The sequence below is a fragment of the Cetorhinus maximus genome, unplaced genomic scaffold (genome assembly GCF_964194155.1).
Source record: "Cetorhinus maximus unplaced genomic scaffold, sCetMax3.hap1.1 HAP1_SCAFFOLD_2607, whole genome shotgun sequence".
NCBI classification, from domain to species: domain Eukaryota; kingdom Metazoa; phylum Chordata; class Chondrichthyes; order Lamniformes; family Cetorhinidae; genus Cetorhinus; species Cetorhinus maximus.
This window is the reverse complement of record NW_027598541.1, coordinates 5463-22229: the sequence shown is the minus strand read 5'-3', so window position 1 is coordinate 22229 and position 16767 is coordinate 5463. Positions and strand designations below refer to the sequence as shown.

The following is a 16767-nucleotide window of genomic DNA, read 5'->3' as shown; positions in this document are numbered from 1 at the left end:
CTTTGTATCGTCTGCAAACTTGGCTACAATACAGTTGGTCCCTTCATCCATGTCATGAATATAAATTGTAAATAGCTGAGGCCTCAGCACTGATCCCTCTGGCATTTCACTAGTTGCAGTTTGCCATCCTGAAAATGGCCCATTTATGCCTAATCTCAGCTTCCTTTTAGTTAATCAATCCTTTATCCATGCTCATTACCATCCCCAACACCATCTTCTGCAGTAACTTTTTATGTGGCACCTTTATCAGATGCCTTTTGGAAATCTGAAACACCCTGCTTGTTATATTCTTAAGTAAGTCCAATAAGTTTGTCCATTAAGCCATGTGCACCAATAGAAATGGCGCAAGATTTTCAAAGGGCCTCACAGTTGCCAGAAAGCTGGACACCAATGTGATCCGGGGTGAACACATCTGTACTAAATATTTACAGCTCAAGGAACTTTGGATCGAGTCCAGGAGCTGGAGTCTGAGCTGCAGACATTGTGTCACATCAGGGAGAGGGAAAGTTACCTGGACACTTTGCTCCAGGAGTCAGTCACACATCTCAGATTAGGCAATTCAAATTTGGTCTGTGATCAGGGACAGGAGGGTCTGACTGCAGCTGAAGCAGGTTTGGGGACCCAGGAGGTAGCGTCCGAAGAGCCTCGGCCCCTGCAACTGTCCAACAGATACAAGGTTCTTGCAAGCTGTGTGGATGAGAGCAGGGACTGCAGGGAGGATGAGTGAACTGACCACGGCACCATGGTGCAGGGAGCCATTCAAGTCGGGGGAGGAAATAGGAATGTAGCAGTGGGAGGGGACAGTATAATTAGGGGGATAGATACTGTTCTCCAGCCGTGAGCGTGGGGCCCGGAGGCTGTGTTGCCTGCCCGGTGCCAGGGTTAAGGACATCTCCTCAGGGCTGGAGAGGAACTTGGAGTGGGAGGGAAGGGACCCAGTCGTCCATGTTGGTACCAACGACAGTGATAGGACTGGAAAGGAGGTTCTGCTGAAAGAATCTGAACAGTTAGGAGATAAATTAAAAAGCAGAACCTCCAAGGTAATAATCTCGGGATTGCTACCTGAGCCACAGGCAAACTGGCAGAGGGTAAATAAAGTCAAGGAGTTAAATGCGTGGCTCAGAGATTGGTGTGGGAAGAATGGGTGTCAGTTCATGGCTGGCACCAGTACTGGGGTAGAGGGGAGCTGTTCCAGTGGGATGAGCTTCGCTTGAACCGTGCTGGGACCAGTATCCTGGTGAACTGAATAACTGGGGCTGTAGAGAGGGCTTGAAACTAAATAGAGGGGGAGAGGGGATACGGAGACTTACAAAGCAAAAGGACAGGGCGGCATTGCAGGGCAGCTATTTAGGTAATGATACCCAGAGTGTGACAGAAAGGGACAGAGTGTACAAACATAAAAAAACAGCAGCAAATGGGGTCAAAGTGGGATAAAATGGTAAAAAGGCAAAATTAATGGCTCTTTACTTAAATGCATGTAGTATTCAGAACAAAATAAATAAATTAAGGGCACAAATAGAGGTTACTGGATATGATCTTATAGCCATTACGGAGACATAGTCACAAGGAGATCAAAGCTGGGAACTAAATATTCAGGGGTATGTGACTTTTCGAAAGGACAGACAGGAAGCAAAGGGTGGTGGGGTAGCTTTGTTAGTACGAGATGGAATAAAGACACTGATGGGAGTAGTCTATAGGCCCCCTAACAGTAGCTATACTGTAGGACATGCTTGCTCGTGTCTACCTCTGCCAATTTGATTTTCCCAACCTACATGAAGATTAAAGTCACCCATGATTAATGTACTGCCTTTTTTACATGCCCTCATTATCTCCTGATTCATTCTCTGCCCCTAGTTTCCTAGGACAATATGTTGTGAATCCAATCAGGGATCAGGCTATTTTGGATCTGGTAATGAGGCAGGTTTAATAAATGATCTCAGAGTAAAAGATTCCCAAGGAAACAGTGACCATAATATGGTAGAATTTCGCATTCAGTTTGAGAGTGAGAAACTTGGGTTGGAAACAACTGTGTTAAACTTAAGGGTAATTACAAGGGAATGAGGGCAGAGTTGGCTGGAGTGGACTGGGAAAGGAGTTTAACAGAAAAGACAGTTAATGAACAATGGCAGATGTTTAAGAAAATAGTTCATGGCTCACAACAAAGATATATCCCAGAGAGGAAGAAGGATTCTAGGAAGGGGATAAACAAACCATGGTTAACCAAGGAAGTTAAGGATAGTGTCAAATTGAAAGAAAAAAATATACAATGAGGCAGAGATTAGTGGTAAGCCAGAGGATTGAGAAAGTTTTAAAAAACCAACAAAAGGTGACCAAAAAATAATAGAGGGAGAAAATAAGCTTTGAGGGTAAACTAGCAAGTAATATAAAAACAGACAGTAAGAGCTTCTTTAAATATATAAAAAGGAAGAGAGGCCAAGGTGAACATAGGCCCCTTAGAGAATGAGGCTGGGGAAATAATAATGGGGAACCAGGAAATGGCAGAGGAGTTGAATAAATACTTTGCATCAGTCTTCACGGTAGAAGATACTAATATCATTCCAAAAATACTAAATAATCAAGGGGCAAAAGGGGGAGAGGAAATCAATACAATAACTATCACTAGAGAAAAAGTACTAGAGAAACTAATGGGGCTAAAGGCTGATAAGCCCCCTGGACCTGATGGGTTACATCCGAGGATATTAAAGGAAGTAGATACAGAGATAGCGGATGCACTGGTAGTAACCTTCCAATCCTTAGATTCTGGAAAAGTCCCAGAGGATTGGAAAACTGCCAATGTAACACCCTTATTCAAAAAGGGGAGGGAGACAAAAAACAGGTAATTATAGGCCAGTTAGCTTAACATCTGTCACTGGGAAAATGTTAGAGTCTGTTATAAAGGATGTAATAGCAGAGCATTTAGAAATACATAATCTAATCAAGCAGAGTCAGCATGGCTTCATAAAGGGGAAATCATGCCTAACAAATTTATTAGAATTCTTTGAGGAGGTAACAAGCAGGATAGATAAAGGGGAACCTGTAAATGTAATATATTTGGATTTCCAAAAGGCGTTCGATAAGGTACCCCACATAAGGCCACTTAATAAGATAAGAGCCCATGGTGTTGGGAGTAGTATATTAGCATGGATAGAGGATTGGTTAACTAACAGAAGACAGAGAGTTGGGATAAGGGGGGAATTTTCAGGATGGCAACCTGTAACTAGTGGAGTGTCACAGGGATCAGTGCTGGGGCCACAATTATTTACAATATATATTAATGTCTCAGATGAGGGAAGTGAATGTACTATCGCCAAGTTTGTGGATGACACAAAAATAGGTGGGAAGGCAAGTGGTGAGGATGATACAAGGAGTCTACAGAGGGATATAGACAGGTTAAGTGAGTGGGCAAAAACTAGGCAGATGGAATATAATGTGGGAAAATGTGAGGTTCTGCACTTTGGCAGGAAGAATAGAGGAGCTGAATATTATTTAAATGGAGAAAGACTGCAGAAAGCTGCAGCACAGAGGGATTTGGGGGTCCTTGTGCATGAATCACAAAAAGCTAACATACAAGTTCAGCAGGTAATAGGGAAGGCAAATGGAATATTGGCCTTTATTTCAAAGGGGATGGAGTATAAAAATAGGGAAGTCTTGCTAAAACTATACAAGGCACTAGTTAGACCACACCTAGAATACTGTGAACGGTTTTGTTCCCCTTATCTAAGGAAATATATACTGGCATTGGAGGCAGTCCAGAGAAGGTTCACTAGGTTGATCCCAGGGATGGAGGGATTTTCTTATGAGGAGAGGTTGAGTAGGTTGGGCCTGCACTCATTGGAGTTCAGAAGAATGAGAGGCGACCTTATTGAAACATATAAGATTCTCAGGGCGCTTGACAGGATAGATGCTGAGAGGTTGTTTCTCCTTGTGGGAGAGTCTAGGACCAGAGAAAATAATCTCAGAGTAAGGGGACACCCATTTAAGACAGAGATGAGGAGGAATTTCTTCTCTCAGAGGGTAGTCAATCTGTGGAATTCTTTACCGCAGAGGGCTGGAGAGGCTGGGTCATTAAGTATATTCAAGGCTGAGATAGACAGATTTTTAATCAGTAAGGGAATCAAGGGTTATGGGGAAAGGCAGGAAAGTGGAGTTGAGGATTATCAGATCAGCCATGATCTCATTGAACAGTGGAACAGTCCAGGAGCAGATGGGCTGAATGGTTGTATTGTCTTACGGTCTACTTGTCTATGTCCATTTGAAGTTGTACTTTACCTTCCTCACAGTTCTCAATGCTTTCACGTTTCATATCATCCTCAAACTTTGAAATTGTCCCTTGTACACCTGGGTCTAGATCACTGACCAATCCACAGGTTTCTTCCTCATTGTTCTGCAGCTGGGAAAGCCTCCTCTGAGCCTGTCAAACCCTCTCATCAACTTTGTTTCAGTAGGAATTGTAAATTCAAGAGAGTATAGACCAGTTGTATTGATATAAACGTCCGAATTAGGAGCAGGAGTAGGCCACTCGGCCCATCGAGCCTGCTCCACCTTTAAACAAGATCATGGCTGATCTGATTGTAACCTCCCAGCGACTCCCCGATAACCTTCCACCCCCTTGCTTATCAAGAATCTATATTCGATCTGTCCTCTGATCCCGGAAATCAATCTGGTGAACCGTTGTTGCTGCTTCTTTGGGCTGAGTCTATCCTTCCGTGTAGGTATCTCAGCTGTGACCTTACCAAAGTCCCTGTACAATTTCAGCAAGATTTCCTGATTGTTATCAATCAACCCCTTTGCAATTAAGGCCAACAAACCATCTGACTTCCACATTACTGACTGTACCTCGGGCTAACTTCCACATTACTGACTGTACCTCGGGCTAACTCCCACATTACTGACTGTACCCCGGGCTAACTCCCACATTACTGACTGTACCTCGGGCTAACTTCCACATTACTGACTGTACCTCGGGCTAACTCCCACATTACTGACTGTACCCCGGGCTAACTCCCACATTACTGACTGTACCTCGAGCTAACTTCCACATTACTGACTGTACCTCGGGCTAACTTCCAAATTACTGACTGTACCCCGGGCTAACTCCCACATTACTGACTGTACCTCGGGCTAACTTCCACATTACTGACTGTACCCCAGGCTAACTCCCACATTACTGACTGTACCTCGGGCTAACTCCCACATTACTGACTGTACCTCGGGTTAACTCCCACATTACTGACTGTACCCCGGGCTAACTCCCACATTACTGACTGTACCTCGGGCTAACTTCCACATTACTGACTATACCCCGGGCTAACTTCCACATTACTGACTGTACCCCGTGCTAATTCCATATTACTGACTGTACCCTGGGCTAACTTCCACATTGCCGACTGTACCTCGGGCTAACTTCCACATTACTGACTGTACCTCGGGCTAACTTCCACATTACTGACTGTACCTCGGGCTAACTTCCACATTACCGACTGTACCCCGGGCTAACTTCCACATTACTGACTGTACCCCGGGCTAATTCCACATTACTGACTGTACCTTGAGCTAACTTCCACATTACTGACTGTACCTCGGGCTAACTTCCACATTACTGACTGTACCTCGGGCTAACTTCCACATTACTGACTCTACCCCGGGCTAACTTCCACATTACTGACTGTACCCCGGGCTAACTTCCACATTACTGACTGTACCCCGGGCTAATTCCACATTACTGACTGTACCTTGAGCTAACTTCCACATTACTGACTGTACCCCGGGCTAACTTCCACATTACTGACTGTACCCCGTGCTAATTCCACATTACTGACTGTACCCCGGGCTAACTTCCACATTACTGACTGTACCCCGGGCTAACTTCCACATTACTGACTGTACCCCGGGCTAATTCCACATTACTGACTGTACCTTGAGCTAACTTCCACATTACTGACTGTACCCCGGGCTAACTTCCACATTACTGACTGTACCCCGGGCTAACTCCCACATTACTGACTGTACCCCGGGCTAACTTCCACATTACTGACTGTACCCCGGGCTAACTTCCACATTACTGACTGTACCCCGGGCTAATTCCACATTACTGACTGTACCTTGAGCTAACTTCCACATTACTGACTGTACCCCGGGCTAACTTCCACATTACTGACTGTACCTCGGGCTAACTTCCACATTACTGACTGTACCCGGGCTAACTTTCTGTGATTTGTCTCTTCGAATTGCCATATCCTTCTCAACATCAACATTCAAGTGAAATGGGAATGGGATAGGGAATGAAATTGGATTGGGATTGGATCAGGATTGGATCGGGATTGAGATTGGATGGGGATTGGACTGGGAATGGGACTGGGATTGGATGGGGATTGGACTGGGAATGGGATTAGGATTGGATGGGGATTGGACTGGGAATGGGATTCGGATTGGATGGGGATTGGACTGGGAATGGGATTGGGAATGGATCGGGATTAGACTGGGAATGGGATTGGATCGGGATTGGACTGTGAATGGGATTGGGATTGGATGGAATTGGACTGGGAATGGGATTGGGATTGGATCAGGATTGGACTGGGAATGGGGTTGGATGGGGATTGGGATTGGATCGTGATTGGATGAGGATTGGGATTGGGATTGGACTGGGTTTGGACTGGGATTCAGATTGGATCGGGATTGGGTTTGGACCGGGATTGGGTTTGGACCGGGATTGGGATTGGACCGGGTTTGGATTGGGATTGGACCGGGATTGGATCAGGAGTGGACTGGGAATAGGGTTGGGTGGGGATTGGACTCGGATTGGGATTGGACCGGGTTTGGGATTGGACCGGGTTTGGGATTGGACCGGGTTTGGGATTGGGATTGGGTGTGAGTCAGGAGTTACTCGTGTTTCTGATGGAGTGTGTTTGATGTCCCAGTTTACACAGAGCGCCCTGGGCTGTATTGCAGTGGAAGTGGGGAGACTGCGATCCCTCTTACAGGTCAGTATCCTGGATTCCCGGCACAGATAAAACCCGGATCCTCGCTCTAACTCAACCCTCTGATCGCCTGACCCCCCGCCCGACCCCTCACCCGGACCCCCGCCCGACTCCTCACCCGGACCCCCGCCCGACCCCTCATCCGGACCCCCGCCCGACCCCTCGCCCGACCCCTCACCCGGACCCCCACCCGACCCCTCACCCCGACCCTCGCCCGGACCCTCGCCCGGACCCCCGCCCAACCCCTCACCCGGACCCCCACCCGACCCCTCACCCCGACCCTCGCCCGGACACCCACCCGACCCCTCGCCCGGACCCCCGCCCGAGCCCTCGCCCAGACCCCCGCCCGACCCCTCACCCCAACCCCTCGCCCGGACACCCACCCGACCCCTCGCCCGGACCCCCGCCCGACCCCCCGCCCGAGCCCTCGCCCAGACCCCCACCCGAACCCTCGCCCGGACCCCGTCCGCCCACCCAACCTCTCGCCCAGACGCCCCCTACCCAGATTGCTCAGTCTGACCTTTCTGTGTCTCTCTGTCTCTCTCTCTCTCCCCAGCCTGGACATGAAGCTGCTGACGTCGCCATTCTCCTGAAGGATCTCAGCACCTCGTGCAGTGATATCCGGCAGTTCTGTAAGAAGGTTCGGAGACGAATGCCTGGGACGGATGCTCCTGGGATTCCAGCAGCGCTATCGTTTGGCTCACAGGCAACTATCCTCTCTGTGTTTACTGGGTGGTGCTGACGTGTTTTATTGTGTGGGCCGCTTAAGCTATTCAGCACAGGCCAAAGGCAGGAAGTGAAGGTGTGCTCAGTCTGCGTGGGTCTGCTGTGTGGCTGCAGAGTTTCGAGGGAAGGTTGTTCCCAGATAGACTGGGATCTGCAGGTAGTGGGAGCAATGTGAGCTCAGAGGGGTGACAGGCTTGCGTGTGAGATCAGGATGAACCTGTGGTTTCTGTGTAGGTATCGGACACGCTGTTGGATTGTCGGAAGCACCTGACCCGTGTGGTGGCTGTGCTGCAGGAGATGGCAGCTGCAGGAATCCAACTCATTGCCCCACTGCCAGAGAACGAAGGGCTGTTACCACGGAAACTGGAGGACATGGCCTTTAAAGCTACAGAGCAGGTAATAATCCCAGTCCCAGAGTTTTTTATTCCTGGGATGTGGGCTAAGCTGGGATTTGTTGCCCATCCCTAACTGCCCTTGAACTGAGTGGCTGGGCCATTTCAGAGGGGCAGTTAGAGTCATTGCTGTGGGTCTGGAGTCTCCTGTAGGCCAGACCAGTGGATTTATACAGCAATCGTTTTACAACAACATTCCTGAAAACAGCTTTTTAATTCCGGAATTCAAATCCGACCAGCTGCTGTGCTGGGATTTGAATCCATGATCCCAGAGCATTCGCCTGGGCCTCTGGGTTACTGGTCCAGTGACATTAACACCACCCTCACCCTCTTCCCCCGAATCTAAATGAAGCTCGACTTCCCCACAACCCAAACCTCAATTCACCCTGTGACTCTCCCTCCCCTCGACTCGATCTTCCCCCTCCATCCCCTCCACCCAACTCTCCTTCCCCTCGACTTGATCTTCCCCCTCTATCCCGTTCCCCCTCCAGCCCCTCCACCCAACCCTCCTTCCCCTCGACTCGATCTTCCCCCTCCATCCCGTTCCCCCTCCAGCCCCTCCACCCAACCCTCCTTCCCCTCGACTCGATCTTCCCCCTCCATCCCGTTCCCCCTCCAGCCCCTCCACCCAACCCTCCTTCCCCTCGACTCGATCTTCCCCCTCCAGCCCCTCCACCCAACCCTCCTTCCCCTCGACTCGATCTTCCCCCTCCATCCCATTCCCCCTCCAGCCCCTCCACCCAACCCTCCTTCCCCTCGACTCGATCTTCCCCCTCCATCCCATTCCCCCTCCAGCCCCTCCACCCAACCCTCCTTCCCCTCGACTCGATCTTCCCCCTCCATCCCATTCCCCCTCCAGCCCCTCCACCCAACCCTCCTTCCCCTCGACTCGATCTTCCCCCTCCAGCCCCTCCACCCAACCCTCCTTCCCCTCGACTCGATCTTCCCCCTCCATTCCATTCCCCCTCCAGCCCCTCCACCCAACCCTCCTTCCCCTCGACTCGATCTTCCCCCTCCATCCCATTCCCCCTCCAGCCCCTCCACCCAACCCTCCTTCCCCTCGACTCGATCTTCCCCCTCCATTCCATTCCCCCTCCAGCCCCTCCACCCAACCCTCCTTCCCCTCGACTCGATCTTCCCCCTCCATCCCATTCCCCCTCCAGCCCCTCCACCCAACCCTCCTTCCCCTCGACTCGATCTTCCCCCTCCATCCCGTTCCCCCTCCAGCCCCTCCACACAACTCTCCTTCCCCAGTCAATTTTGATTTAACCAAAATGCCATTTTTAAAATTCATTCCCGGGATGTGGGTGTCGCTGGCTGATCCAGCATTTATTGCCCATCCCTAGTTGCCCTTGAGAAGGTGGTGGTGAGCTGCCTTCTTGAGCCGCTGCAGTCCATGTGGTGTAGGTACACCCACAGTGCTGTTAGGGAGGGAGTTCCAGGATTTTGACCCAGCGACAGTGAAGGAACGGCGATATATTTCCAAGTCAGGATGGTGAGTGACTTGGAGGGAATCTTCCAGGTGGTGGTGTTCCCATCTATCTGCTGCCCTTGTCCTTCTAGATGGTAGTGGTCGTGGGTTTGGAAGGTGCTGTCTCAGGAGCCTTGGTGAATTCCTGCAGTGCATCTTGTAGATGGTACACACACTGCTGCTACTGTGCGTCGGTGGTGACCTGCTAATCCAGTTCAGTTTCTGGTCAATGGTAACCCCCAGGATGTTGATAGTGGGAGATTCAGTGATGATGATGCCATTGAATGTCAAGGTTAGATTCTCTCTTGACAGAATAGTTACAGTGCAGGAGGTGCCAATTCAGCCTTGCACCAGCTCTCTGAATGGGCAATTCACCGTGTGCCATTCCCCAGCCTCTCCCTGTAACCCTGCACATCCATCCTTCTCAGATAGCAGTCTAATTCCCTTCTGAATGCCTCGATTGAAGCTGGAGGTGACCCACCTTCCTGAACTGCTGTAGGTCATCAGTCCAGGAGCTACCTGTTTCACAATGTTAGTGAATACAATCCTATCCCATATTTGGGAATGTGCAAAGGCAGCTTTATTCTGTATCTTGTTTTATTGTTGACCCTTTCCTCAGTGCAGTTTTCCAGTCTTTATTCATTGGTTTCCAGGTATACGGAGCACAGGCCACAAGTCCATACGAATGCCTTCGTCAGTCGTGCACAGTGATCATCGTCACCATGAACAAGATGGCCACAGCAATGCAGGAGGGGGAGTACGATTCAGAGAAGACATTGATGAAGGTAAGGAGGACCCAGGAGGCAGCTTCTGTGTCTATTTGTTCGTAGTGGGGGGGTAGGTACTGGCTGTGTTTCCTCCCCCCTCATCTCCAGTCGCCTCCCTCCATCTTCCCCGCCTCCCCCTCCTCCCCCTCCATACTCCCCTCCCCCCCCCCGCCCCCTGCACCCCCTCCCCCCTCCCCAGTCTCACCCTCATCCCCCCTCCCCCATCTACACTATCCTCAGCTCTCACCGAATCACAGTGCAGAAGAGGCCCTTCGGCCCATCGAGTCTGCACTGACATGTGAGAAACACCCTACCTAATCCCATTTACCAGCACTTGGCCCATAGCCTTGAATGTTATGACGTGACAAGTGCTCATCCAGGTACTTTTTAAAGGATGTGAGGCAACCCGCCTCCACCACCCTCCCAGGCAGCGCATTCCAGACCATCACCACCCTCTGGGTAAAAAAGTTTTTCCTCACATCCCCCCTAAACCTCTTGCCCCTCACCTTGAACTTATGCCCCCTCGTGACTGATCCTTCAACTAAGGGGAACAGCTGCTCCCTATCCACCCTGTCCATGCCCCTCATAATCTTGTACACCTCGATCAGGTCGCCCCTCAGTCATCTCTGCTCCAACGAAAACAACCCAAGTCTATCCAACCTCTCTTCATAACTTAAATGTTTCATCCCAGGCAACATCCTGGTGAATCTCCTCTGCACCCCCTCCAGTGCAATCACATCCTTCCTATAATGTGGCGACCAGAACTGCACACAGTACTCCAGCTGTGGCCTCACCAAGACTCTATACAACTCCAACATGATCTCCCTACTTTTGTAATCTATGCCTCGATTGATAAAGGCAAGTGTCCCATATGCCTTTTTCACCACCCCACTAACATGCCCCTCCGCCTTCAGAGATCTATGGACACACATGCCAAGGTCCCTTTGTTCCTCAGAACTTCCTAGTGTCATGCTGTTCATTGAATACTTCCTTATCAAATTACTCCTTCCAAAGTGTATCAACTCACACTTTTCAGGGTTAAATTCCATCTGCCACTTATCTGCCCATTTGACCATCCCGTCTATATCTTCCTGTAGCCCAAGACACTCAACCTCACTGTTAACCACCCGGCCAATCCTTGTGTCACCAGCACTTGCCCCCTCCTCCTCCCCCACCTTCGCCTCCCTCCACCCACACCCTGACTCGCCACCTGTTTGTGCTTTGAAAGGTGTTTTGCTCGATGACCTTTAACCCTTGACCTTGTGTCCAGTTGCCTCCTCCAGTTGAGCTGCGAGCGGCTGCTCTCCGGGCTGAGATCACAGACGCTGAGGGACTGGGTCTAAAACTGGAGGATCGGGAAACTGTCATCAAAGAGCTGAAGAAATCCCTGAAGATCAAGGTGAGTTGGGGTAAGACTGGGGGGGTTCAGCCGCTGGAGGCATCGTGTGGGTAATATGGAGGGGACGAGGTGGAGTGGGTCTGGGAAGGTTGTGGCTGAAAGGAGTTGAGGGAATGGGGCTGAAGGGAGGGAGTGGAAGTTGTGTGGAGGGAGGGCAGGTTGTGGCGCGGAGAGAGAGGCTGAGGACAAAGAAGGGATGGAGTGGGAGGGAATGGAGACGAGAAGAGGTATGAGAGATGAGAGGAGAGACGAGGGGAGGGGTAACAAGTGAGGGGACAGGAAGATGTGGGGGTGAGGCAAGGGGAGGGCGAATGGGATGAGTGGGGGGGTGATGAGGGAGCGAGGAAAAAGGGTTAGGCAGAATGTGGTGTTGATGGGTGTGGAGAGGGAAATCAGTGGTGAGGGACTGGGGAAGGGGTGATGGGGGGAGGGGAGGGGGTGATGAGGTGAGGATCATGAGGTGTTAGTGGGAGGGGATGATGAAGGGTGAGGGTGATGTGGTTTGGGGAAGGGGAGGAGTGATCAGGGGTGAGGGGGAGGAGGTGATGAGGTGTGGATGAGGGGGAGGGGTTGATGGCTGAGGGTGATGAGGGGTGAGGGTGATGAGGGGTGAGGGTGATGAGGGGTGAGGGTGATGAGGGGTGAGGGTGATGAGGGGGAGGGGTGATGAGGGGGAGGGGTGATGTGGAGTTGAGGGTGATGAGGTGTAGAGGGGAGGGGGTGATACGAGGGGAGGGGGTGATGCGGGGTGAGGGTGATGCGGGGTGAGGGTGGTGTGAGGATGAGGGTGATGCGGGGTGGGGCGTGAAGGGGAAGTGGTGGGGGGGTGGGGTTGCAGGGTGGGGGGTATGGGGTGTGTTGTCTCGGGTGGGGGTGAGGGGGTATGGGGTGGGTTGTATCGGGTGGGGGTGAGGGGGTATGGGGTGTGTTGTCTCGGGTGGGGGTGAGGGGGTATGGGGTGGGTTGTATCGGGGTGGGGGTGAGGGGGTAGGGGGTGGGTTGTCTCGGGGTGGTGAGGGTGTACGGGGTGGGTTGTGTCGGGGTGAGGGTGTACGGAGTGGGTTGTATCGGTGAGGGTGAGGGGGTGAGGGTGTACGGGGTGGGTTGTGTCGGTGTGGGTGAGGGGGTGAGGGTGTACAGGGTGAGTTGTGTCGGGGTGAGGGGGTAGGGGGTGGGTTGTCTTGGGGTGGGGGTGTACAGGGTGGGTTGTGGGGGTGGGTTGTCTCGGGGTGAGGGTGTACAGGGTGGGTTGTGTCGGTGTGGGTGAGGGGGTAGGGGTGTACGGGGTGAGTTGTGTCGGGGTGCGTGTGAGGGGGTAGGGGGTGGGTTGTATCGGGGTGGGGGTGTACGGAGTGGGTTGTGTCGGGGTGGGTTGTGTCGGTGTGGGTGAGGGGGTGGGGGTGTACGGGGTGAGTTGTATCGGTGTGGGTGAGGGGGTGGGGGTGTACAGGGTGAGTTGTATCGGTGTGGGTGAGGGGGTGGGGGTGTACGGAGTGGGTTGTGTCGGTGTGGGTGAGGGGGTGGGGGTGTACGGGGTGAGTTGTATCGGTGTGGGTGAGGGGGTGGGGGTGTACAGGGTGAGTTGTATCGGTGTGGGTGAGGGGGTGGGGGTGTACGGAGTGGGTTGTGTCGGTGTGGGTGAGGGGGTGGGGGTGTACAGGGTGAGCTGTGTCGGTGTGGGTGAGGGGGTGGGGGTGTACGGGGTGAGTTGTATCGGTGTGGGTGAGGGGGTGGGGATGTACGGAGTGGGTTGTGTCGGTGTGGGTGAGGGGGTGGGGGTGTACGGGGTGAGTTGTATCGGTGTGGGTGAGGGGGTGGGGGTGTACAGGGTGAGTTGTATCGGTGTGGGTGAGGGGGTGGGAGTGTACAGGGTGAGTTGTATCGGTGTGGGTGAGGGGGTGGGGGTGTACAGGGTGAGTTGTATCGGTGTGGGTGAGGGGGTGGGGGTGTACGGAGTGGGTTGTGTCGGTGTGGGTGAGGGGGTGGGGGTGTACGGGGTGAGTTGTATCGGTGTGGGTGAGGGGGTGGGGGTGTACAGGGTGAGTTGTATCGGTGTGGGTGAGGGGGTGGGGGTGTACGGAGTGGGTTGTGTCGGTGTGGGTGAGGGGGTGGGGGTGTACAGAGTGAGTTGTGTCGGGGTGGGGGTGTACGGATGAGGGGGTGGGTTGTCTCGGGGTGGGTGTGCGGATGAGGGGGTGGGTTGTCTCGGGGTGGGTGAGGGGGTAGGGGGTGGGTAGTCTCGGGGTGGGTGGGGGTGTACGGAGTGGGTTGTATCGGTGTGGGTGAGGGGGTGAGTTGTATCGGTGTGGGTGAGGGGGTGGGGGTGTACAGGGTGAGCTGTGTCGGTGTGGGTGAGGGGGTGAGGGTGTACGGGGTGGGTTGTATCGGTGTGGGTGAGGGGGTGGGGGTGTACGGGGTGAGTTGTGTCGGGGTGAGGGGGTGAGGGTGTACGGAGTGGGTTGTATCGGTGTGGGTGTACGGGGTGAGTTGTGTCGGGGTGAGGGGGTGAGGGTGTACGGAGTGGGTTGTATCGGTGTGGGTGAGGGGGTGGGGGTGTACGGGGTGAGTTGTGTCGGGGTGAGGGGGTGAGGGTGTACGGGGTGAGTTGTATCGGTGTGGGTGAGGGGGTGGGGGTGTACGGGGTGAGTTGTATCGGTGTGGGTGAGGGGGTGGGGGTGTACGGGGTGAGTTGTGTCGGGGTGAGGGGGTGAGGGTGTACGGAGTGGGTTGTGTCGGGGTGAGGGGGTGAGGGTGTACGGAGTGGGTTGTGTCGGGGTGAGGGGGTGAGGGTGTACGGAGTGGGTTGTGTCGGGGTGAGGGGGTGAGGGTGTACGGAGTGGGTTGTGTCGGGGTGGGGGTGTACGGGGTGAGTTGTATCGGTGTGGGTGAGGGGGTGGGGGTGTACAGGGTGAGTTGTATCGGTGTGGGTGAGGGGGTGGGGGTGTACGGAGTGGGTTGTGTCGGTGTGGGTGAGGGGGTGGGGGTGTACAGGGTGAGTTGTATCGGTGTGGGTGAGGGGGTGGGGGTGTACGGAGTGGGTTGTATCGGTGTGGGTGAGGGGGTGAGTTGTATCGGTGTGGGTGAGGGGGTGAGTTGTATCGGTGTGGGTGAGGGGGTGGGGGTGTACAGGGTGAGCTGTGTCGGTGTGGGTGAGGGGGTGAGGGTGTACGGGGTGGGTTGTATCGGTGTGGGTGAGGGGGTGGGGGTGTACGGGGTGAGTTGTGTCGGGGTGAGGGTGTACGGAGTGGGTTGTGTCGGGGTGAGGGTGTACGGAGTGGGTTGTGTCGGGGTGAGGGGGTGAGGGTGTACGGGGTGAGCTGTGTCGGGGTGGGTGTTGATGGGGATTGCCGTGCCTGTGTTACAGGGTGAGGAGTTGAGTGAGGCCAGTGTGCGGCTGAGTTTGCTGGAGAAGAAACTGGATTGTTCTTCAAAAGAGGCTGACGATCGAGTGGAGAAAATCCAGGTGAAGCTGCTGGAGACACAGGCGACCCTCAGGAAAAAGGAGAAGTGAGTCAGGGAGCGGGCACAGCTCGTGGGCAACTGCGGGCTTCACACTTCCTCTCATGTTGGTCTCACTAACTGTCTCTGTGTCGCCCTCCCTCCACCTCGCTCTCCCTCCACCTCGCCCTCCCTCCACCCCGCCCTCCCTCCACCTCGCCCTCCCTCCACCTCGCCCTCCCTCCACCCCACCCTCCCTCCACCTCGCCCTCCCTCCACCCCGCCCTCCCTCCACCCCGCCCTCCCTCCACCCCGCCCTCCCTCCGCTCACCCCTACGCATCTCTCTCACTCATCCCTCCGCCACTCTCTCCGCCTCTCCCTCTCCCTCTGTCTCTAACTCTCTCATTCTGTCTCCTTTTTCTCTGTCTCTGTACCCCTCTCTCTGCCTCCCCTCCCTCCTTCACCCTCTACCTTTCTGCCTCTGTCGGCCCCCCTCTCCCAACTCCCCCTCCCTCCTACCACCCCCTTCACCCCCCCCACCACCCCCTTTCGCGCCCCCCCCCCCCGCCACCCCACTTGCCCCCCCTCTCCCCCCTCCCTCTCCCTCTCCCTCTCCCTCCCTCCCCCTCCCTCCCCCCTCCCTCCCCCCTCCCTCTCCCTCTCCCTCTCCCTCCCTCCCCCTCCCTTTCTGAAGGCCTGTACCTGTATCTGATGGTCTGGTTGTGTGTTTACAGGGAGTTTGATGAGACGATGGATGCTCTGCAGGCTGACATCGATCAACTGGAATCTGAGAAGTTGGAGTTGAAGCAGCGTCTCAGCAGCCAATCCAAACGTACAATTGAGGGGCTGAGGGGTTCGCCAGGCTCCGGCATCGCTTCCATAGTAACAGGTATCGCTTCCATAGTAACAGGTATCGCTTCCATAGTAACAGGTATCGCTTCCATAGTAACAGGTATCATTTCCATAGTAACAGGTATCGTTTCCTTAGTAACAGGTATCACTTCCATAGTAACAGGTATCGTTTCCATAGTAACAGGTATCGCTTCCATAGTAACAGGTATCGCTTCCATAGTAACAGGTATCGCTTCCATAGTAACAGGTATCATTTCCATAGTAACAGGTATCGTTTCCATAGTAAAGGTATCGTTTCCTTAGTAACAGGTATGGCTTCCATAGTAACAGGTATGGCTTCCATAGTAACAGGTATGGCTTCCATAGTAACAGGTATCGCTTCCATAGTAACAGGTATCGCTTCCATAGTAACAGGTATCGCTTCCATAGTAACAGGTATCGTTTCCTTAGTAACAGGTATCGTTTCCTTAGTAACAGGTATGGCTTCCATAGTAACAGGTATGGCTTCCATAGTAACAGGTATGGCTTCCATAGTAACAGGTATGGCTTCCATAGTAACAGGTATCGCTTCCATAGTAACAGGTATCGCTTCCATAGTAACAGGTATGGCTTCCTTAGTAACAGGTATGGCTTCCATAGTAACAGGTATGGCTTCCATAGTAACAGGTATGGCTTCCATAGTAACAGGTATCGTTTCCTTAGTAACAGGTATCACTTCCATAGTAACGGGTATGGCTTCCATAG

General features: G+C 53.1%; 1 protein-coding gene across 1 annotated transcript in view; it reads left to right on the top strand.

Moving 5' to 3' along the window:
- dctn1a (dynactin 1a) overlaps window positions 1–16180 on the top strand; it is a gene marked incomplete at its 5' end in the record, with an annotated part of 35631 nt that extends 19451 nt beyond the window's left edge. The window contains 8 exons of the mRNA XM_078537579.1: window positions 6918–6980; window positions 7534–7683; window positions 7938–8099; window positions 10220–10351; window positions 11604–11732; window positions 15097–15239; window positions 15906–16074; window positions 16166–16180. Of these exons, the coding sequence (XP_078393705.1) occupies window positions 6918–6980; window positions 7534–7683; window positions 7938–8099; window positions 10220–10351; window positions 11604–11732; window positions 15097–15239; window positions 15906–16074; window positions 16166–16180 (963 nt within the window). The remainder of the gene's footprint in view (window positions 1–6917; window positions 6981–7533; window positions 7684–7937; window positions 8100–10219; window positions 10352–11603; window positions 11733–15096; window positions 15240–15905; window positions 16075–16165) is intronic.
- Window positions 16181–16767: the final 587 nt, after the last annotated feature.